This window comes from Schistocerca gregaria, chromosome 1 (assembly GCF_023897955.1).
Source record: "Schistocerca gregaria isolate iqSchGreg1 chromosome 1, iqSchGreg1.2, whole genome shotgun sequence".
NCBI lineage: Eukaryota > Metazoa > Arthropoda > Insecta > Orthoptera > Acrididae > Schistocerca > Schistocerca gregaria.
In genome coordinates, this window is record NC_064920.1 from 292,739,090 (window position 1) to 292,763,848 (window position 24,759).

The window sequence follows — 24,759 nt, forward strand, 5'->3', positions numbered from 1 at the left end:
ATTCTTGAAATACATGCAGGTCTGTGGGAGTCCTTTTGTGAAGCAAGCATGCTCTGCAGTTTGCACAAAATATACAATGGCTAATTCTGAAAATGAATTGATGTGCGTAATGTATAAAGGTGTAATGCATGCATGAAGCAGGTGATAACATATATCGTGCACATTAGGAATAAAAACTGCCTTACCTTTATTTTACCTCAAAATTTAATCATCAGTAATTTACATTGGCTGAAAAAAATCTTCCAGAATTGTTATTGTCACATTCAATTTGTAAAAATGCAGTATAACAACAGGACATTAAGAAAATTGAAAGTGTAAGTAACTGGAATTATTATTTTTAATTGGGGTTCATAAATACAATAATACATAAAAAATATAATACAAACATGTTTTTCCAGAAAGAAATCAGTACATAGAAGTAGGAAGCTGAATTGTCCAGGTTCTGAACAAACTGTTTGCTCAGTACACCATGTGATGCACATCTGTCCCAAAAAAATACTGCTTCTGTGTCCAGAAGAGCAAATGAATTATTTACAATATTCTTTGAGGAGAGAGAATAAGACTAGGACTTACATTCACAATAATAAATTTTGAAAATATTTCCAGACTTAGTTCATAAATAGGGCACCAGTTTTCTCTGGATTTAGTAATCTGTAGAAACACACTTCATGTAAGTATACATATCACTTGTACTTTTGTCATACACAGAACTATGAAGGTGGGATGTACAAAACTTGTAGCAAAATCTTGTCACTTGTTCTTTTGGTATTGTCAAGTATGATGTGGAAACACTTATAGTCAGTGTGAACTTTGAGCCCTCAACTCAGCCAAAGAAATTACTGACAAGGTTGTTGAAACCAGAGCTTATGCTGGAAAGGAAGCCACCACCATTGCTTCCAAGGGGTTTACTGATAGGCCCACTACTTGGGCGGTGAAAGTAGGGTCCTCCAGAATGGTGTGTTGGCCTGTAGAAGTTGTCTTGGCGCTGTAAAAGGTTTGAAGTGATTTGTCATATAAAGAAAATGTGTAGCATACATTCATAATAATTATAATGATGAACACTGTGGTTCCAATTTAAAACTGTAACTAAGAGAAATAATTAATAAGTATTATCATAATGGATAATATCTGATTTACTGCTTAGTTAACACTATAACTGGGCAAACGAAATTATGTACACAACAAAGTGTTACATTAACTTAAACATAAAGACAGGAGAATGCAAGGAGAGAAAGAGTAGGGAAAAATAATGACAGTGGAAAAATTATGAGACGAGTATGTCTTTGTAATCACAACTTGTAGAGAAAGCTCTGGCTCAAGTGGCCAGTTAGAGACACAGTGACAATAAGGAAAGGTTTGTGACAAAAATAATACTGAAGGTCTGTGATTAGTTGTGATCTGCAGTCTTATAAATAGATGTTCCTACAGCATATTTAAGCTTGTCAGAGAACATGCACTAGATCAATGACTGACTATAAAGATAGTTTAAGGGCAATCCTATCAAGTCAGCACATGATTTTACTATCTTGGCAGTAACACCATCATATGCAGGAGAACACAATTTCTTAGTGAACTGTTCCAATTTTTTATCTTCTTATGGACTGTATTTTTAAACTTGCAGTGCCTGCACAACAATGTATAATACACAAGTATATGGTTGTACATTAGTGCTGAACAGCAGTAAGTTGTGAGTAGTCCCATTTGCTACAATTGCACTACTTAAATACATTTCTTATCTTTTTCGTCCTTGTATACATATAGATGAGTAATCTCTTATTTAGTAATGTGTGACTAATCTCTTGATTAAGCCACTGTTCACAGAACTTTATACACTCCTGGAAATGGAAAAAAGAACACATTGACACCGGTGTGTCAGACCCACCATACTTGCTCCGGACACTGCGAGAGGGCTGTACAAGCAATGATCACACGCACGGCACAGTGGACACAACAGGAACCGCGGTGTTGGCCGTCGAATGGCGCTAGCTGCGCAACATTTGTGCACCGCCGCCGTCAGTGTCAGCCAGTTTGCCGTGGCATACGGAGCTCCATCGCAGTCTTTAACACTGGTAGCATGCCGCGACAGCGTGGACGTGAACCGTATGTGCAGTTGACGGACTTTGAGCGAGGGCGTATAGTAGGCATGCGGGAGGCCGGGTGGACGTACCGCCAAATTGCTCAACACGTGGGGCGTGAGGTCTCCACAGTACATCGATGTTGTCGCCAGTGGTCGGCGGAAGGTGCACGTGCCCGTCGACCTGGGACCAGACCGCAGCGACGCACGGATGCACGCCAAGACCGTAGAATCCTACACAGTGCCGTAGGGGACCGCACCGCCACTTCCCAGCAAATTAGGGACACTGTTGCTCCTGGGGTATCGGCGACGACCATTCGCAACCGTCTCCATGAAGCTGGGCTACTGTCCCGCACACCGTTAGGCCATCTTCCGCTCATGCCCCAACATCGTGCAGCCCGCCTCCAGTGGTGTCGTGACAGGCGTGAATGGAGGGACGAATGGAGACGTGTCGCCTTCAGCGATGAGAGTCGCTTCTGCCTTGGTGCCAATGATGGTCGTATGCGTGTTTGGCGCCGTGCAGGTGAGCGCCACAATCAGGACTGCATACGACAGAGGCACACAGGGCCAACACCCGGCATCATGGTGTGGGGAGCGATCTCCTACACTGGCCGTACACCTCTGGTGATCGTCGAGGGGACACTGAATAGTGCACGGTACATCCAAACCGTCATCGAACCCATCGTTCTACCATTCCTAGACCGGCAAGGGAAGTTGCTGTTCCAACAGGACAATGCACGTCCACATGTATCCTGTGCCACCCAACGTGCTCTAGAAGGTGTAAGTCAACTACCCTGGCCAGCAAGATCTCCGGATCTGTCCCCCATTGAGCATGTTTGGGACTGGATGAAGCGTCGTCTCACGCGGTCTGCACGTCCAGCACGAACACTGGTCCAACTGAGGCGCCAGGTGGAAATGGCATGGTAAGCCGTTCCACAGGACTACATCCAGCATCTCTACGATCGTCTCCATGGGAAAATAGCAGCCTGCATTGCTGCGAAAGGTGGATATACACTGTACTAGTGCCGACATTGTGCATGCCCTGTTGCCTGTGTCAATGTGCCTGTGGTTCTGTCAGTGTGATCATGTGATGTATCTGACCCAGGAATGTGTCAATAAAGTTTCCCCTTCCTGGGACAATGAATTCACGGTGTTCTTATTTCAATTTCCAGGAGTGTATTTTACCAAGTAGTTTTGTGATTTTTAAGTGCAGAGGAATAATTAGTTTATCTACAAACAATTTATTTAAAGAGGTATTTAGTGTTTCCAATCTCTACAGAATAATTGGAGTTGAGATTTCCAGTTAGCAAATAACTAATTGTTTGCAAAATAACTATCTCAGTTTAAAGCCCTTCAGTTACTATTTGTAGTCAAAATTTCATTAACTCCAAAAACCTTCTATTCAAAAAGTTACTTGTAATAATAATTTCCACTTCCCAGAAGATATTTTTGCTTTATTTACCTTTAAGTTTGTTTAACTATAAGAAGTAATGTTATAATCTTTTATCCTAATTTTTTCTGATGTGGAAAATACATTTGGTGTCAATTAAGAGAGTGAGTAAATTAGGAAAACTGTGAGCCTAAGAATTTGACATGAAGCTTGGTAAAACCCAACAGATGTATACATGGTGTTAATAAATTGTTCACATAATGATTTTGTTCATAGCTGTAGTTCAACAGCTACAGAGTAATTTCAATAAAAATAACAAGTTAGTCATCAGCTGTACAAAAATATAAATTTATTAGTTTTACAGCTACCTAATACACAGCTAAACCAAATTATTATTTGGTTCACTAGAACACCATCAGCAATAAATTTGACCTTTGTTTCTTTGTGAACTAAACTGTAATTAGAGATTTCACTAATTATTCCTATACATGTATATAAATAATTGGCAACCCCATGATTCTGACACTTGGTTGGAAATAAGTCAGCAGAATCATTCTGTTATGTTATGAGTAATATCCCTGTGTGAACTTCCTTGAGTCAATTCTAAGCAAGCATCAAGTTAAGCAGGCCATACACAATCAAACTTATTTGTCAGATTCATTCTTTTTAATGGACAGGTTTCTCAAACAGCCCCAATACACTGTACATCAGTTTAACCTCACCTTTGAAGCTGACTCTGTTCATGTCATGAAGTATTTTGACATTAGCGTGAATGGCTACCAATTCAGACAAAATATTTCTTGCTTTTACTTTAGCACTGTGTATAAAGAAGAAAAAGAAAACAAGTTGCTGATCAAGTGAATGGTTGAAATTGAGAGAGAAATATACACATGAAAATCTGCTAAAGGATATATTACATTCAGAACCCAATGACAACATGAGCTTTCTCCAAATGGAGAATGAACAAAATATGAACACATGGAATATCAGACCAGCTGTATGACTGCAAACAGAACATAGTTTGTCATTCGCAGTGGAGAGAAATCTCCAGATATAAATTAACTTTGGACATACCCTGAGGGAGTGTTATACAACCATTACTATTCATAATATACATAAATGACCTATTGGGTGACATCAGAAGTTCCATGAGGATTTCTGCAGATGATGCTGTCATATACAGAGAAGCAACACTAGAAACGGCAGGGAAGCCTGCAGAAGTTTAATGTTTGGTGTAAGGATTGGCAGTTGACCCTCAATATAAACATCTATAAAGTATTGCACTTAAAGAGGCAGGAAGATCATTATTGTATGTTTACGCCCTTTCAGAACAGTTGATGGAAGCAGTCACATCCATAAAATATCAAGAAATATAAGTATGTAGCAACTGAAAGCAGAATAACCATATGCAACTAATCACAGGTAAGGCAAATGCCACATTGAGATTCATTCAAATAATCCTTGGTAAGTGTAGTCCACCCACAAAGGAGGTTGATTACATATTCCTTGTTTGATCAATACTTGAATATTGCTGCTAAGTTTGCAATCTGTACCAGACAGGTTTCAGAGAGGAAATAAAGAATATCCCCAGAAGAACAGTGCATTTCATTAAAGATTCATTTAGTGAACCTGAACATGTCACAGATATGCTGAGCAAACTCCAGCTGCAAGGGAAGTGTTCTGCTTCACAGTGCAGTTTACTGTTAAATTTCCAAGAATGAATGTTCCTAGAAAAATCAGCCAATATATTGCTTCCCTCAATGTATATCTCATTACAAGACCATGAAGGTAAAATTAGAGGGATTCAAGCTCATATACAGGCTTACCAACAATCACTCTTTCCAAAAACCATTCATGTTTTGAACAGGAATGGGGGAAATGACAGTGCTACACAAAGCCCCAGTCCACACTTTAGGGTCTCTTGTGGACTGTAGATGTAGAGGTAGATATAGATGTAGATGTATGAAAGTGAAATATGGCCAATAAACAGCGCAGACTGGAAATAACAGAAGCTTCTGAAATGCGGTGCTACGAAGACTACAGGTGATTTGATTCATACTAAGCTGTTGGGCACAAGTAAACAGACCAGGTATAGTGGAGAAACAAAAGTTTATTGAATATAGTTTCCACAAAAAATATTGTCCACCATGAAACGAAAGAAAGGATGATTCTTTAATAAGTGAAACCAAATTAGTGCTAGTCCTATAGTACGTGAAACAATATAAGTGATTGTTCATAAATAACAGAGCCACTTATACTTTCAGAAGCAGAAAGTGAATAAAGAAGTTGTATGCTTGAGCTACAAAAGCTTGAATCAACACAATCTTAAAGTATTGAAGCTGTGCATTAGAAACAGTAAATTAATTTTGTGTAGTCACACACTCTTGAATGAGCAGAGTCTTAAAGTCCTAATAACTTTAGGTTAAAATTGAAAAAATTAGTTTCTCATGTAAGGTTTAAAACCAAAATCTGCTTCAAGCTTCATTCAAGAAGAATAAATACTTAACAGCTATTATGGTGTACTATGCTGAAGAAGCATTGAGAGCCAACAGTAATGAAATATCTAAGCCTGACAAGGATAGAAACTTCCAGCCTAATGCTATCTTGTCAGCTACGGGAACAACAAAACAATTATATCAAGTCTTGATGAGCACCTCGGTGGTCATGTAAGAGTCCCAGCAATTTTCCTGTGAGAGGAAATGGAATCATACATGAAAGATAACTTTATCAAAGAAAGATGATTAAATTATTTACAAAAAATTATTTTTTCACAATTTGTAACAATAATTTATCTGATCTTAAAGTGGAAAGTGAAAATTTTGTGATAAATGCAAACATTTACTCCCAAAGAATTGGAGCTAATTGAATAAAACATTCTCAGTTTTCCAGCTGCATCAATTCGAATAAAATCCTTGAGCTTTTGATGGCCATCTCTGCCATCATCGTCAGGAGTTCACTGACTGCCAGGGCATATAACTGGAGCTAATGTTAGTTCACAGCCACAGCACAAACAAGGTACATTGAAATAACTTGTTAGTTAGGTTATGTTCAAATATTCCGATATTTTTGTAAAAGTAAATATTAAAACAGTTGATGTACAATGTTGCTGTGATGTATTTTTTCACTGCAACAATATAGTCCTTTTCAACAACTATGCAATATGTTGATTTATTATTTGAGTGAATATTACCTGCCATAAATCTGCTACTACTTAACCTGACACTAGATGTTTCATCAGAAGCAAAATTAAAATTCTTAATTTATGTGATTCTTGAGCAAACAGTATTCCCTCTATGTATCACAGTTTACAGTTACCTTAAGCTTTTTATTCAGTTTTGTCTTCGACCCTTGTAATTTTTTCCTATTTTTGCAAATATTCATAGTCTTCAGTTCAGATACTTATGAAAGACAACTGCAATTACCTTCATAGATATTGCACAAGGCTTTTTTTACAGACTTATACAATTTTGTTCTGTCAAGTGAGCAACAGTAATCGAGTCATCCTGGAGCCCACAAATACATAATTGATACTAATGTTACAATAAAGTTCATGACAGACACTACAGTAACTAGAATCATGATTAGCAAAATCACTTATAGTGACCAGTCAAAGTCAAGATCAGTAATACTACACAAGAGATGGTGTAATGAATGTGTTCTAAGAAAATACTGTATTACAATCAATTACTACATATTCCTCTAAACATTATGAATAGAATTACTGCACTGAAATGTTGGCTTGCTACTTACTACGTACCAAGTCAGTCAGTCAATCAACAACAAACATACAATAAATCTTTAAAAAATTTGTAACAATTCTGTTTAAATATTAAAACATTAATACTCTAAGATTTTTGATACTTTGATATAGAGAGTCTATACTGCAAAAGGACTGATAACATAACTGAAATCTTTTTTATATGCTGTACATCAACTGAATTGTGTTAAAAATGATATGTGTCATGTCTTGCAGATATTGTTAGAAAGATATTTTCAAATGTGAACCAAAATTGAACTATAGATACTTATAAAACTGGGAACATATTTACACAAGGAATAACAGAAATAAAATGTGATGAAGCATCACAGGTTGGATACTACTTACAGGTTCAATAGTGTGCTAGACATTAGGGAAGAGAAACGTATCCTCAACCAGTGATGCTGGTGCCACCAGCTGAAAACATAACAGAAGTGCTATGTGCAGTGTGCTATACAGGATTAGTACCAATAGAGCCGTCTAAAACTATTACATGCAAATGTTAGATTACAGTTCACAATACATGTCTATGTGACTACATACACTACATTGTTGGAAAACTTGTGATCACCATGTCACTGACCTGCTATTCATTGTTAATATTGATCACTGTAAAATTAAGTTGTTATTTACAGTCATCATGCCATATAAATATTTATGTGTAATATAAATGCCCAAAATAGACTCTATCTACACAGAGATCAGTCATGCATGTTATACATAATGTTCAGTCAACCTTGCATTTTCTGATCCCAAATAATTTGTTGCTCATGTTATGAACACTAGAGTGCCCAGTCACAAAAGATTTCATCCTGAAGTGAACTAAATGAAATGTGCCTCATCTACACACTTTTAAGTAGAGCTTACACTAGGAATGAAAACTATAACATTGATGTATTCATCTGACACACATTGCATGCAGGACACAGGGCACAGTGCTGTGTGAATGACATATTACTACAAGGGGCAATCAAAAAGCTTCTGTTCAAATGCTGTACTGTCCAGAAGCAGTAAGCCAATCAGGCAAAATTCCTATAAAATCAAAGAAAGCACAGATCCTAGCGTCACAAAATAACATCAAGAAGGTGCTGAGCTGCACCAATGGAAAGAGCGGGAAGTGACACACCTCCAGGAAGACAGAGTCCAGTGTCCCCTGTCAACACTGACTTAACCAGCTGCCCATTGCTGGTCGGGCCCCAGTTCGGTCACAGACCTTGAGAGTATCAGTACCAAGTAATAGGAAGATGATACTTATCCTGTGTTCTGCAAGTAGTAATAGTGTGTCAAAGTAATTGCGTGTAGGAGGCACTGGAAACACATGAAGCGACCTCATAACAATAAGTTAAGTTATGTTTCTTCTGTTAATAGAAATATAGGTTTCTATTAATTTGAAAATATTTTGTACACATGATTTTGGATTCTTGCCCCCAGCCATTGCAACTTCTTTCCTTCATTGTATATGTCAGAGCTAACTCCCACAATAGCTGACACAACACTACCAATGCACTAGTTTGAAGATACTTGATTGCTAAAACATTGTCCTGCTGGATGAAGAAGTCCATAACTACTCGCTGCACATCCTCATCCAACAGGAATTGTCAACTCACCATGGCCTTTTTAAGGGACCAAAGTCATGATAATTACATGGAGACGGATCAGGATTATAGGGTGGGTGCTCAAGTGTCTTTCACTTGAGTTGATGTAACTTCTACTGGCCTCCCTGATAGACCAGCATTTGTGTCGAATTGCCACCACCACAGAACTTGGTGCACCATTCCACAATGGTGGTTTTCAACATACATATTTCCCCATACATGTTCTTGCTTCTCTAATGGATGTCCACTTTTTGATTGCCCCTTATATTATCATTTTTATATGGCTTGTGCAGAGGCAAAGTGATATGGCTTACTCAGTTTATTCATGCAAAGGCCAACACAGCTTTTCATGAAGACTCATAGAGTACAGGAACAGCTACAAAGTGGCACATGTATTAGTTAACTGTATCAAAGGAAAATTCACTTGGGAAAACTATAAAGCTATCTAACAGAAAGACCGGCCAGTAATTACATACAGGAAGTGAGATAATTGGTAGTGCCAATAGAAGAAGTACAAAAACTATCCAGACTTTCATAACTATTAGTTTTTCCTCAAGGAGGAAAGAGGGATAGGTCAGGGGAAGTTAGAAAGAAGACACTGAATGAGAAGGCTCATCTGTTGTTCCTGTGGAACATTTCACCCAATGATTTGTTTTATGTGAACAGTGTATTTAATCTACTAAGTTTCAAGTTTCTTTGCTTTGATTTTGTAGCTCATATCTTCATTTCTGTGATTTACACTTCATATCTTTCAGGATTTTCATTTTTATACTTTGCAATCCACTTCAACCTATCCATCTTTCTTCTTGGAGGCAGAAACTGCTAGTCCTGAAAATCAGGGTAGTTTGTTGTACTATCTGTATCTTTTGACAGTTCTCAGAATTTTATTCTCTGAAGGTAAGTGATGGTCAGTTGTTCCATTACCCAATTTCATGTTAGTCATTTGACTAAGAACACAGACTTTACAGCTTAAGTATATATAATTATAAACTATACTTCTGAAGCTTGTCTTTGTGTAATCAGTCCTGTTTATAGGTCAGTTCTTATTAGGTGTAACATTTACTATAATTCCTCTTTATTCTTTTTAGATGGGTAGTTTGGAACACTATCACACTCTGATAACATTCTTGCTGGATCTGCAGTTGACTCATACAGTATTCTTGACATGAAATTTCAGCAGTCCATCTGGCTGCTATCTTCAGGTGAGATGGGCTGGCCGGTGTGACCGAGTGATTCTAGGCACTTCAGTCTGGAACTGCACGACCGCTATGGTCACAGGTTCGAATCCTGCCTCGGGCATGGATGTGTGTGACGTCCTTAAGTTAGGTTAGATTTAAGTAGTACTGAGTTCTAAGGGACTGATGACCTCAGATGTTAAGTCCCGTAATGCTCAGATCCATTTTTTTGAGAATTCTGTGTGCTAAATCTCTCTGGAACAGCTTCCTACCATAAATAGTGGTCCTTTTATATGTCACAGAAAACCAACAGTACATGCTTCAAAAGCTGTTGCTGCTGCAAGACAGTTGTTTTTTTTAAATATTAGATAAAACAGTTGTCCATATTTTATCTAAAGGATAGCCCATGTCTCTATAATATTATCTGCTAGTCAAACTTCAATTCATTTCTTTAAGAGAAAGTCCTAGTAGCAAGACACAAGAACAACTGTGTATCATCATACATCATTCTCTGTTCCTTGGTTAGACAGTGCTCTGCCTCTGCAGATTCCTCAAATTCTAGTAATTGTGCATGGCAATGGCACTCAATAAATCTGCCATGAATGGTGTAAATTGTCTGGCTGAATTATGTTTTCCCACAGTGGGAAAGGTTTTGTAAGTGGTGCACTTCCTCAATCTTAGATCCTCTTTAACCAAGCCAAGGTGCGCTCCAGTCTTGGTTGGCACACAAAAGAAACTTCTAATATTACATATTTCTAAATACTTCCTGTATTTGAAAATATACTTCCAGCATATGATAGGAAAGCAACAAATCTGCATTTATGTTCTGCTGATTCCAGTGAAGGCCCAAGGCAATTAAAATAATCTGAGAAATGCCTGAGCATGTCTAGCCCATGTGGCCTCACCATTAATATATCATCAATGTTTCTCCAAAAGTAACAGCTTGTGGTATGTGTATTGTTGATTTTCTGTGATATAACAGGGCCACTGTTCCAGTGAGACTGAGCAAACCGTATTTCCATCTGAAGATGGCAGGGAGAAGGGTCACTAAAATGTTTGTCTCAAGCTGACTGATGATCCGACAGCAGACCTGACAAGAATGTAGTCAGTTAGTACAGACCTGACAAGAATATTATCAGTTAATACGCCAGGAAAGTTCACATATCACATGATCATTCTCCATATATAGTTAACTTTCCAGCACTGTTCATAGAAATTTATATCACAGTTGAAATTCATTGATCTGTAGTTCTTGATAGTAAATCTATTCAGCTTAATCTATATTAGATGTGACTTTCCTTTGCCATTTTTGGACGTCTGTTGCTTTTAGTGGTATTGCTCATGGAACTAGTTGTTTTGTCCAAAATGATTTTTTACAATATACTATGTTTCATTTTGTTCATTTTATTATTTTCACAAGTCCCATTTCATGTCTCTTTTGTTCTTATGTATTATTTCTATATTTATGTTCCTACATATCTTTATCAAACTTTCTCAAACTGGCTACATCCTTTGCAGACAATGTCAAGAAATACCTCTCTCTCTCTCTCTCTCTCTCTTTCTCTCTTTCACCCCCCCCCCCCCCCCTCTCTGCTTAGTCAACTCTTTTCTGTAAAGAAAAAAGTGCTTCTCTCCTATATGAAATTTAAAAGTGACCTGTGGCTCAATCTACTGATACTAATTTTTCCTACTTTTTGCATAATGCATCTCTGTCTTTACAGTTGAAGAGCCTAATGTTCCCTGTAAGAGACCCAAATAGGCTATCCAAGATGACGAATCATATTGGTTATGTTTTTGATGGGATGCACATTTATTAAACAAAATTTTAATAAAATATGAAGCAAGTAGTGGTTTTCACTCAGTGCTGTAAATAGACACTGTTGGCAGTCATTCTCAGCTTAATGAACAGATAGTGCACCACCATTTCCAAGGCATATTCTCTATTAAGTGGAGCACTGCTTCATCCAGAGATGTTCTTTTGTTCAATTCTCATTAGTCTCTTTTAGAAGTGAACTCATTTACTGGCAATTTTTGGTCAACATTGAGATTTTAACTGTGTGGTTTACTTTTTTGATGAAGTAGTACATTCAGTCAGATTTTAAAATTATTCAATAATGCAGTAGAGGATGTAGATAGAAGTAAACATGGAAAACCATATTATTAACACTGTGACTGTACAATAAGGACCAACTTATTGTTACTTCCAGCTTTGCAATAAGGCTTCACTTTATTGTAGGATGCACCTTTAAATTTGGTACAGTCATTTACTGTGGATGATTGCTGATTTCAACATTCTCAAAGACAAACAAGAATGTGTACTACTGGGAACAAATCTGAAACAAATAAGTTGTATTCTAGATCTGTTTTACCTAGTATAACTTTGACAGATAATTTTAACAGCAGCAACACTCTTTGCTGCAAGATATGAACTAACAAAAGTATGAAGGACTAGCAACTATATGAAGACATGCATACAACAGATTATGTACAAGCTGACAAAAAAAGCATACTAAGATGAGTAACTACATTGTGTACTGGTACTGTAAATGACAGAATGAATACCATACTCATAAAATTTTTTGTAATGGACAACTTTTCTTCCATGACTGATGATGTTTTGGAAATACTTCTGGGAGAAATCTGTAATTAAAAAACATGGACTTGTTGAACTGTATTTCTGAAAACAATAGATTTCCAATGTCCTTAGAGGCAGCTGGTAGATGGTTGCAGAGGAAGTCAAGTAAAGATGGGAGACAGCCGGAGGACTTCCAGAAAAAGCTACAACTTGAAAGCAAAAGTACATACTTTGTTTTTCTTTGCAATTGCTGTAGGAGCTATAATGAAAAATGTTATGCAGGAACCTATGTTTGTAGGTTACGGAAACAAGACAGAAATGGCTCCTAATTATTAGAGAGTTCAATGTCTCTACAGGAAATAGTGTACACACTGATGCTCAACAGAATGATAAAATGCACATTCTATATCACTAACTGACCACTACTCTTAGGGAATACAGCACAATAGTAGCTTCTTTTGGTGTCAGAAGAGCAACATGTGGCCCTGTGGGGGCATTTCCTGCTGGTGGAAATGTACTAACAAAACACAGGAAATGCTTTGTATTCCTACCAAGTCCAATGCATGCATGGTCATGCCATGTAACCTAGGCAACAGGTACACTTTGTGTGCATGACTAACTCATGCAAGGACGGAAAAGCAAATTTCCAATCCTTTAAAATGGTGACCCATCAGGTAAAGGAACCAATTCTAGCAGAAAACAATGGTACTCCAGAATCACTGGAGCTTGGCATTGGGCTGATAGCCCAACCTGTAAAAATCAGATGTTATGAAATCTTATGAAGATATAGCCAACTTGACCTGTTTAAGATAAACTGTCAGACGGATGTGAGAGGACACAAGGGGAATTGGTATTCAGAACAGGAGCAGTCCATCATTAAACAGGGGAGGACGAGATAATCTTCTACAGAATGCTAAGGCTCACAAAGGGATGTCTTGCCAATGAGGATGATGGTGATATGAGTAGCTTCTTTCAGAGTATACAGTCTTCTACTGTAAAATCAATTTATGTAATGATGCACTGACTTTAAGCATATCATGTTCCCATTCCTGCACATTCAGTTACTGTTTGGTGTACTTTTTATCTTTCAAGTCAGTGCAGCTGTAATATTGTCTGTGAAAATAATACTATCCATTCTTTTGATAATGGAAAATGGAAAGCTTGAAGTAAAGGTAGAACACAACAATAGTAGAAGTGCCGAGTCACTGAGAAATGCATAAACAAGACAAAAAACTTCTCTAGCTTATGGATGCAGCCTTTTTCAAGCCAACATACAACACACACATTTGGCTATACACCAATTTTGCTGAAGGACTTACTAAGGCACTATCCCCCCTCCCATTCCATTCTACGGGGTTACTCTAGAATTGGCTCCTCAGTTTCTCTACCATTCCACTCCCACAGGAAAAACCAACCCTTAAATCTTTCTGTGCAATCTCTGATTTCTCTTATTTTATCACAATGACCATTTCTCACTATGTGGGTTGATGACACTAAACATTTTTCAATTTCAGTGGAGAAAGCTGGTGATTGAGATTTTGTGAAAAGATCTTGCTACAGTAAAAGATGCCTTCGTTTTAATGATTGCCACACCAACTCACTTGTATCCATGACACTCTCTCCCCTATTTCATGACAATACAGAATGAGCTGTGCTTCTTTGGACTTTTTTCGATGTTCCATGTCAATCCTACATGGTAAAGATCTCAAACTGCACAGCAGTACTCTAACAGGGTATGGAGAAGCATAGTATAAGTAGTCTCTTTAGCAGACCTGTTTCATAGTCTAAGTTTTCTGACAATAAAACAGTCGTTGGTTTGCCTTCCCCACTATGTGATAGTTGCAATTTAAGTCATTTGTATATGTAATTCCTAGGTATTTAGTTGAATTGACAGTATTTGAAGCTTTGTGATTTAACATGTACCTGGAATTTGATGCATTTCTTTTCATACTCACTCTTCCTTAATCAGAAAAAAGTGCCAGTTTTTGTACCATACAACTGTCTTATTTGAATCATTCTGCAGCTGGGTTTGATCATTGGATGGCCACTGTGGTCAGAGACAGTATTTATGTGTGTGTGTGTGTGTGTGTGTGTGTGTGTGTGTGTGTGTGTGTGTGTGTGTGTGTGTGTGTGTGTTGTCCTTGTGTGAACATTGGGTAAAGCTTGTGTGAACATGAACATAGGCTTGTTTTCTATTTCAGATGAATGTATTTTGGCCAAAACGTAAAATGTGCAACAATCTCTTCATTGTACCTGCCTGTGAGTCAGTGTCTTCAGTGAGTAGCATTCTATCCTTCTCATAATGTAGTTGTTATTGCATCCTGCACTTTCCATTCACATAAATATAATTATTTGAAAAGAGTAAGAAACAAAAAATTTGCCTAATAGATGCAAATGAGTATCACATCACATGAATGGCAAATAGCAATAAATGATATTAAATTCTAACAGCAATTACTATGGTATGTTTATTCTAATCTTCATGCAGTGATGGAGATATTTATGAAGATATGGCAGAATGTACTCACAGTTTTACCCCAGCTGCTAACATATATTTTATTACATGGTGTGAAATTTTCTTTCTTGATACAGAATGCTTGTTTGTACATTGTTTACTATTTATAATTAGTTATTAAGTTGGCTGGTAAGTCACAGACAGCAATAGTGTTCTGTCTGCTGGTTGGGATATGGGCTTCAGTTCAGTTGTGTTAAATACCAATAATAGTTGAAGAACTTACATACCTTAGTGCTTGAACATAGTTTCCAGACAGTCTTGTGAACCAGCTCGAGTAAATTTGAAGTTGTACCCTCATTTACATTAGAAACACACATGTCAAAAAATTTTAATGCCTGTTTGGAAACTTATTCAATTCAAGGAGAGGAAGTGATAAGTTCATACTGTTACTGTTAGTGTAAGTCTTATTAAATTTTACAGAATGCAATTCAGAGATATAAAGAAAGTGACTCTATGCTACATACAAAATATGCAAATCATTTGGCAATAAAAGAATAATGTTTTGACAGGAACATAAGATAGTGCTAAGACTCTCTGATAATCATAGCTTTAAAAGAAGTTTAGGACTTGAAATGAAAGACTGCAAGTGATATATTGTTGTAGAACAACCATTAAAGAAATGTTGTTGATGAAGGATGGCAGGTAGTTGAAAAAGATAGCAAATGACATACATAAACTGCAGCAAGTGCAGGCATAACACTGGTTATTGCTATTTTGCATAAGTCAAAAATTGCACAGAAATTATTCAGATTATTCATTGTAATTGCTGACTTGTTCTTCCTGGATTACCACAAAGATTCAATGTATTTTTGTTTTTAGTCAGAAACTGTCAAGATGTTTGTCATTAGTTAATAGGTGTTCCCTTTAGTTGTTTGTATATTTGAGAGATATGAATAGTAAAATAGTGAGCCATCTTAGTGAAATGGAATTACTAATAATGGAATGTCTCCACATGTTGTACCACTGTCTTTCTAATGTTATTATGTTCAGTATCTATTGCTACACTGATTTAACAACACTTACACTGATGTTAACATCATGGGTAGGTCAGTTATGAAAATCCATTGTTTCTTACATTTTGATATTTTTTCTGTTAATTAATGAGGTTACAATTCAGTCTTGATATTTGCAGTGCTTTTTATCTTCAATTGCTTTATTCTGAAGCATGTTCAAGTAACAGCATGCACTGCCAGTAGAGTTTAGTAGTCCATGCTGTGTCTTCTGTCATGAATGGGACAATGCAGCTTGAGTAATCTTTTTAGACTGCCAGCATGCCATGAAGGGTCATTCGAAGTGTAGACTGTACACACTTTGTCAATTTACCCTATGAAGTGTTATGAGCACAGGAACTGGCCCACAAACTTGATGCTCACCATTTGTACCTTCACTCACTGCTGTGTCCCACAAAACATTGAAGATCAGGCTCACAGTGATTACTGTGCTCAACAACAGCAGCTGATGATCATTATCTACACATTATGTCTCATATGCATCCTGAACAGAATACAATACAGCTGTGTTTTGCCATTTTAGAGGCAACTGGTAGTCCTGTGTCTACCTGTAGAGCATGAAATAATCTCCATACAATCAATTTAGCCTCTAGGAATACAGCTGTCAAGATGATTTAGTGGTGTGACACATTCAGGAAGGCAGCAGATCCCTGTCTGATCATACAGTGTTTGGTTTTCTGTGATTTTCCAAAATCTCTTAGGTGAACAACAGGATGATTTCTTTGAGGAATCACAGTTGATTTCCTGTCCCATCTTTCCTCACCCTAAGCTCATGGTGCATCTCTAATTATCTTGACATCAACAGGTCTTTAAACCTTAATGTTCCTTCCTTCCTTTTAAAGGAATTCATTATGAAGAAAACTACAAACCCCAGTAGCAGCTTGGTGCATGCAGAAAGTTGTCAATGGTGCACCCAGAATCAAACCTGAGTCAGTGGTATTGGACTCTCTTCACCAGTGAATGCAAGATTTGCATGATGCTTGGTTAATGTCATAGAAGAGTGAAGAGTCATTCAGATAATGCATGTTTGTCTTCTACAGGTGCAGTAGAGATCTACCTGTAAGGCAATTCCAGTCATGGCGCTACTCTTGTACAACAGTCCTAATATTTTTAGCCTCAACAACTTTAACAACTTCAGCCTCCAAAATTCAGATGGTGTGGCAATGATCAACTCCCTTGTCAGCCGTGACAGCATCACAAAGGTGTGTGAAAATAGCATCAGCTTTTTGAGAACTGTCTGGGTGTAGCAAACAACTTTTATAACTGTATTATCTTGGAAGATACTGCCCAGTTGCAATTTTTCGAAGCACAAGAGCAAGATCTCTTATTATCTTTACTTCATCCCTAATGCTGCTCAGATCATGGAACCTTTAAAGGCTCTCAGGTTGAAAAATTTTCGCTCTGTCCGGTCATCTGAACAAAAAATGACTTTCCAGACATTAAGAAAAGGTATAGATTTTTAGTTCTCTTTATTCCTACTAAACCTGTTTTCCTGATGGTGAATGCTTTCTCCTATGGAATGGGGTGGTGCTGTCCTACAAGATTGGTACCATGGGCCACCCAATTGTGTTCACACCGAAACTGATTAGCAAAGCTTAGGTAAATTCTAATCAACTAATCAACTAGAGCATTGCCAAGTTTTGTCAGTGTCATTATGGACAAAAATGTTTTACTGCTAATGGACCGCAAGCCCCTCATCAGGTTATTACACCCAGCCAAACCTGTGCCCGACCGGACAGTGCCAAAATTACAAAAATGGGTGTTTTCCCTGGTCAGTTATCATTATAGATTTTCTATCACGCCACAACACACCATGCTAGTGTGTATACTTTATCTTGTCTTCCTATCAGATCAGATGCAGAACGGATTCTCCTGAGGAAGCTTGCTTCCACATTGACCATGTCAATTAAGCCACCATTGAATCACCATGACCATGGGGCAAAATGGGGCTCCTTTGCCAGTTCATTCAGTGAGGCAGGCCTATGGAAGGATAGGAATTAAGCTTCCCACTGAGTCTCATTGGTTTTGGTTTTTAGAGCAGGATACATTTTCAGTCCAGAATAGAGTTGTGCTCTTACACACACCAAATCAACAGGCCTGGTTGCTGTTCCTGGCATCTCTGTGGCAGGAGAGGTTGGAATTACTTCATAAAAGACATTGAGAAATCATTTGTATGAAGCAATTGGCTAGGTGGCACCACATGTGGCTAGGGATGGACAAGGACATTGAAAACTTGATTGTGCATTACAAGGAGTGCACTGAGAACATACCTGCTCCCCCCTGGCAATTAATTCAACATCAATTTTCCAGGGAAATTTTGGGGTTCACAATGGCTTGTTGTCATGAACACTTTTTTCCAAATTTCCTTAATGTTGACCAGCACAATTCAAGTTTTAGCAACTATATTCTGTCAGGAAGGATTAGCAACCATTGTATCTGGTAAGGGCCCATAACTCATTTCAACAGAATTCGTATCTTTCTGTAATGCTAATGGCACTCCCCCCATATCAGATCAGCAGTTTCCTTATCACAATCTAGCTGTAAAGCAGAGCAATCAACTTGTTTGTACCATCAAAGCATTAAATTCGAAATTAAGGCTGTCTCACTCCAAGGAAAATGCTCTGCTTCTGTTCTTATTGACATATTGTATGATGCACCTTGGAGATATGTTCCTGGCTGAACTTCTACATGGCAGGTCTCACCAGACTACACTGCATCTCCTCTTTCCTCCATATTCTCCAGGTGCTCCTTTGTCCCCCTTGAAATTCCAAGCCTATGCCATGGTGTATTTCAGGGATTTTGGCAGTGGTCATTTGTGGGGACTTGGGATCATAGTCTGACTTGTACGTATACCGAGATGCCCATTGACCAGGACTTGCAAATGTCATCACAGGACTGCTTCCACCAAGACAGCCAGAAGGCACATACCACCTCTGGTTTTTCTTCTGGTTTTTCTAGGGGCCTGTGCAGTGAATCCTGGAATGTGGGTCAACTATGTCTGCACCCAGCTCTTGGTTTAACCTCATCACCCTGCCTCCAGCCCTCCCCACCTTCATCATGGCCCCTCATAGTACACCACAATGGTGAGGCATCTGATGTGGGGGGGAGTGTGGTATCATCAATTTGTACTTCATGATGCGTACTGCCAAATGCCCACAGCTCACAACGTCACACAGCCAATGACCAGCCATTCCTGGTTCATACGTAGTGTAACCAACTATATAGTGCAGGCATAGCCTATGGACATAGTTGCCACCATAGTAATGCAGCAACACCTTGCTCGTGTACCCATGTCAAACAGCAGCATGATGATACTGCACCAATCACACAGTATCACATCATTATAGACTCATTGACACCAGGCATACCCCTACACTGCCAGGCTTTGTAAGTGTATATGGAACCTCATACCAGGCAGTCTCATCTTGGACTTCACTGCTGCTGGTATCCCAATGCCATGCCATTTAGTTTGCCCTCATCTGTATTTCAACTTCACTTGGAAATGGACTATTCAGGGATTTTTACTACTTGCCACTTTAGCCATCAGATTCATCTACTGACTTTGCTGATTCTCATCCCAGTGACAGTGCTAGCTCCATCATTGAAGTGTTGTATGTATCTTCACTTGTAGAGGAATAAACCTTATTGATTACTCATGCCTTCCATTATTTGTTGTTGTCCCATTTACAGATACAATAAATGTTGTGGAGAGCAAGCCTAGAAGAATTCAAGCGTATTATAGCGCATAGGTTTGAGCAACATGTTATAAGTCATTACTCTGCAGCATATTTTGATTTCATGTATGTGCAAAGCTATGCACTTTTGAACAGATATCCTTTATGTTTAAGTTTCATACAGCTTTTTTCCCCATATTCTAAGCCCACATAAGTCTGCAGACTGCAGGTGGTGCAAAAACATTTTTAAGCAGTTTTTGCATTTGTTTTTCAAAAGCACTTTATTAGCAATTTTTCTATTGTGTACTGTCTCAAATATAATACCAGGTTAAGTCCAGTATTCTTCCTCATACTGGTATAATTTAATTTCACGTAAATTATGACAGGTTACATTCTTTAGGAACTTAAAGATGATAAAAGAGTAGGGACTGACTCCACTGTCATGCTTCACTACTGTACACTGAAAAATGTTGAAAAATACATTTTTTCATCTGTACTAAAGAAGAACAGTAAAAAGTGAACTGTATCTTGTAATTTTCTTAAATGTTTTTGTGTATTTACAAAGCAATAAATGAAAGAGAGTAATAAAAGTAGTCGATTAGTATTTCATTATTATTTTTTATTTAAAATGGTAAGAAAAAGGAGTCTTACATTATATATAGACAAATTACAATAAATATAATTATATACCTGAATGGTTTTGGAAATGAAAAAGATCAGAGTATTATAGTTTTCATTTGGTACAATAGGAAGATCACATACAACTATATTTTCATCAGAACTATGCTGCATGTAATGCAATGAAAAAGAGTGTGTTGTGCAGTTCTGAAGTAATCCAATGCAAGATGTGAAACTAAGTATACATTTTGACTGCATGAGATAGTTTGTAGTACTGAGTAAATGCAAAGAAAGACAGGCATGCCGTGAATGAATGTACTGCATAATAAATTTTAGTTGTTCATTTGTACACCTTCTCTTTAAGTTTTCATAAAAGTCACATGCATAGTAACATGAAGATATCATTATGTCATATTAGAAAAAGAATATCAAAACAAAAGAAATTCCACAATGGAAACAATTACCAAGGCAACCTCTCATCTGAAATTAATTGATGGGTGGCACACAGACACATGCAACAGTACAGACATGTCACTAGCTTTCAAGCTACCACTTGTTTTCCATTGTAACTAAACACTTTCACGTAAAACAGAGACAGTGTTTTGGTGTCTGTGTGTTAAGTGCAGCATGAACATGGAAAAACTGTAGTAGTTAAAAAGCTGGTGACATACCTGTGATGTGATGTGTATCTATATGCCACCCTCAGCTTCAGGTAAGTGGTGCCAACCCCATTTTTTGAAAGGAAGTAGAAACATGAAGAAACAGTAAAGATAGGTAAAAGGTATCCTTGTTGTGAAATTCAATTATAGTTTGCCAAACTGAATCATTTAGAAATGTTAACTGCAAAGAGGAGAGATTACCACACAGCTTAGTAATTGAGCAATAATAAAGTGCCCTGATTAGACCCTGTGGATTGAAGAAATGTTCTGAGTTTGGCAGTGTCTTATTTGAAGTACAAGAACAACAGCAGTAGGCTACTATGCAATTAACTTTCACAGAGTTTATAAAAGTCAGGTTAGCTGATCGTTTAGTGTTGGACCACAAAATGCAGAGACAAATGAGTGGACTACAATAAAATGAGAAACAAGGGTGTAACAATTCAATGTATAAAATTAAAAATTAGCAGATAGATAGATAGATAGATAGATAGATAGATAGAGAGAGAGAGAGAGACAGAGAGAGAGAGAGAGAGAGAGAGAGAGAGAAGGAGAGGATGAACCAACACAAGTAGTATTTTAAAAAGCAAGCAGTGTATACAGAACAGGGAAATAAGCACGAATTTGTAGAGAGGACAATGTTTACCATAAACATATGAGAGATAAAACAAACAATCGAAACCCCAGGTTGGATATCAACAATGTAAGGAAGAGATAGATAGCTACTTACCAGAATGATTCTGGTCCGAGCTTCCAGAGTTGGTAGTCATGTGTGCATGAGGTGCTTACTTGTATGAATGAATTGTGTGTGTTTCTCTTTCCTTTTCTGATGAAGGCTGTGGTCAAAAGATAATATGTAAGTGTCTTTTAATTGTGCCTGTCTGCAACCTAATGCGTCACTTTATGGTAAGTAGCAATCTACCTTTTTCTTACATTGTACATGAAAGATAAATTAAATAAAGTGTGAGAAATGCATAACAGCTTGAAAGGAGGAGAAAAACTGAGGAGACATCAATGTCAGCATTAAATGAGATGTATTGGATATTAGTAACAGCTGTAACAATTGAGCCATAAGGGACTAAAGTTGATGGAAATCATTTTGGTGGTGGATAGCATGTCACATTCTTGTGATGATGGGGGACTGATGACCTTAGCTGTTTAGTCCCCCTTAAACATCCCAACAACCACCACCATCTTGTGATGACACACATGACTTTCTTTTAGCTTGCGATTCATGTTCATTTGTCAGAGACATTTCAACAGCATTTTCTCATTTAAAAAGCTGTTGGTTGGTTCTTGATCTTATATTTTCTTCTTGCCCCACTCATTGCTCATTGTGTTAGAACAATTATTTGTCCTTCTGTTTCATCATAAGTACCTTCAGATTTAAATGATCATAATATAACACTTGAAGTTTGTGACAGACTGAAACTGCAGATACAATCAAATCCACATGCAGAATTTTACATTTTCTGAATGTACATTACCATCTGAGGATGGGCTCTCTGTAGATACACAGCTTCCATAGCACCTTTATGTCCATTCTACTGCTCACAGCTCTAGGATGATAAGTAAATCATTTATTGCATTAGCAAGAAACTTATTCTTTGCTGTTTCTTGTCACTGTATGAATGTCACCCATTCTGTGTGTAGTGGGATTTTATACTCTGATTCTGAATGATATTATTTCTGTTGCTACCTTCATACACAATTTCTTTGTTATTGCAGAATATCTTTATCTCATTACTAATAGTTCTAGATTTTGACTATTCAAAATGCAGCATCTACTTCTGAGCACTCTTTATCTTGAGTAAATATGAACACATTTGCATGGTTTCATACTTTTTCGAGGAAGAGCTGACAGACTCAAAAACTCATAGAAACATGTTTTATTTTATTTTATTTTTTTCCAGAGTTGTAGCATAGTAGTAGTAATCAAGTAGCAGCAGGAGAACAAACTTATAAAAGGTATTACATATGCAAGCTTCTTTGGAGCCAGTGGCTCCTTCTTCTGGCATAAGGGTTAACAGAGAAGGAAGAGGGATGAAATAGGACTGGTGAGGTTTAGGAAAGGGGGTAGAATTCAGAATGTCACCCAGAACCCTGGATCTCATCCAACTGGGAGTTCTGGATGATGTTTCCAAATTCTACCCATTTTCCTAAAATTCACCAATCCTTCTACTTCACTCCTCTTTCTTCCTCTTCAATCCTTCTGGCAGAAGAAGGAGCTGGTGGCTCCAAAAGTTTACATACGTAATACATTTTGTGTCTCTTCTCCACCCACCACTTGGTGAGTACATTTTTATCTATCCAATGGATTATATTTTGCAAAAATGTTTATTTTTGTTGATACTGTAACAATACTGATATTGCTTTGTATTTCATTTGTGTTTACACTTGTACAAAATATTTTTTATCTCATGCTACAAGTGAAAAGTATGCTAGTCATGGAGAAGTTTCCTCCATGGAAATGAAAGTGAAAGAGAATGGAACAAAGAGTGTTCTATATAGGTTACCTATTATTATCACCAAGAAAAATGATTTTGATTGAGGACTTAATGTCATGTCTCTCTTCCTCCCACTTATTTTTCTATTATGACTTTTAACTCCTAAAAGCAAACTGCTAATTTTGAAAGCTTGCACAAGGGAGTTTGTATTTCATTTCTTTCATCTTGCCTTTTAACTATCTTTACTGTACCACTCTAAATATTGTCTTATCAAATCAAACTATTACATGCATGGACTGCAATGAATATTTGCTGTCAACCAATCTGATAAAAATATATTCTTGCCAACACAGATACACCTTTGTTATGCATGGTACAAACAAATCTATCTTTGTGCTAATGAAATTCAGATCTGCACAACTAGTTGAGATCTACAGTAATCTCTACAATTACCACTTCCATACTATTCACGATATGTTAAAACTGTAAAATACAAAAAAAGGAACATGAACTCTTTTAATTTTGGTAAGATTAAAATATAATGATTTAAATGAATGACAACGTAGTACCAAAGACAAGTTGTTCCATCAGAGTTACCTGCCCTATCACATTAAAAATTAACATTGTGATCTCACATTAAGTTATATTTTTACAGAAAAAAAGGTTGTCAGTCTTCCGAGAATAAAGCGTACTCACATATTCAAGTTAAAATTAATGTCTAGGCATCATCACAACTCCAAATTAGTGAATATTTCTCTCATTTTGATCCCAGAATTTAGTGGAGAGAATGTGATGAGTTCAAATAAAGCAATCCACATACTAAATTAGATTTAGTCATTTCTGCAAAATTAACATCTATGAGGGAAAGAATTGGAACTATAACATCTGTCATATTTTTAAAATATTATGTTAATGCAATGTTATATACAAGTATGTTATTTCAATGCTAACCATAACAGGCACAAATTTTAGAATAGTACAAGTGCAGTGTGCATCTCATTAATCAAATGTCATAATGGTGACTGTAATTGTGTCTACTGTTTCATTCTTTTTCATTCTTAAATATGTTGACAATGAGTATCTATTGTAGTTGTTTTTCTCTCAATTTCTCCATCCTATTGCTCAATTTTTTTCCCCCACAGTGAATTAACTGTAATTTGTGTGTGTGTGTGTGTGTGTGTGTGTGTGTTTTTTTTTATGAATCTGATTAAATGTTTTTATTGCTTTCTTTCATCATCTTTTTTTGTTAAATTGTGTCTTCTTTCACGTCATA

The 24,759-nt window shown here is 37.2% G+C and overlaps 1 protein-coding gene across 4 annotated transcripts in view; it reads right to left on the reverse strand.

Moving 5' to 3' along the window:
• Positions 1-319: 319 nt before the first annotated feature.
• Positions 320-24,759, reverse strand: part of LOC126341697 (carboxypeptidase M) — a 532,258-nt gene continuing 507,818 nt past the window's right edge. For all 4 annotated transcript variants that reach the window (XM_050001792.1, XM_050001795.1, XM_050001794.1 and 1 more), the window contains one exon: positions 320-985. In XM_050001792.1, the coding sequence (XP_049857749.1) occupies positions 824-985 (162 nt within the window). In that variant the 3' untranslated portion in view covers positions 320-823. The remainder of the gene's footprint in view (positions 986-24,759) is intronic.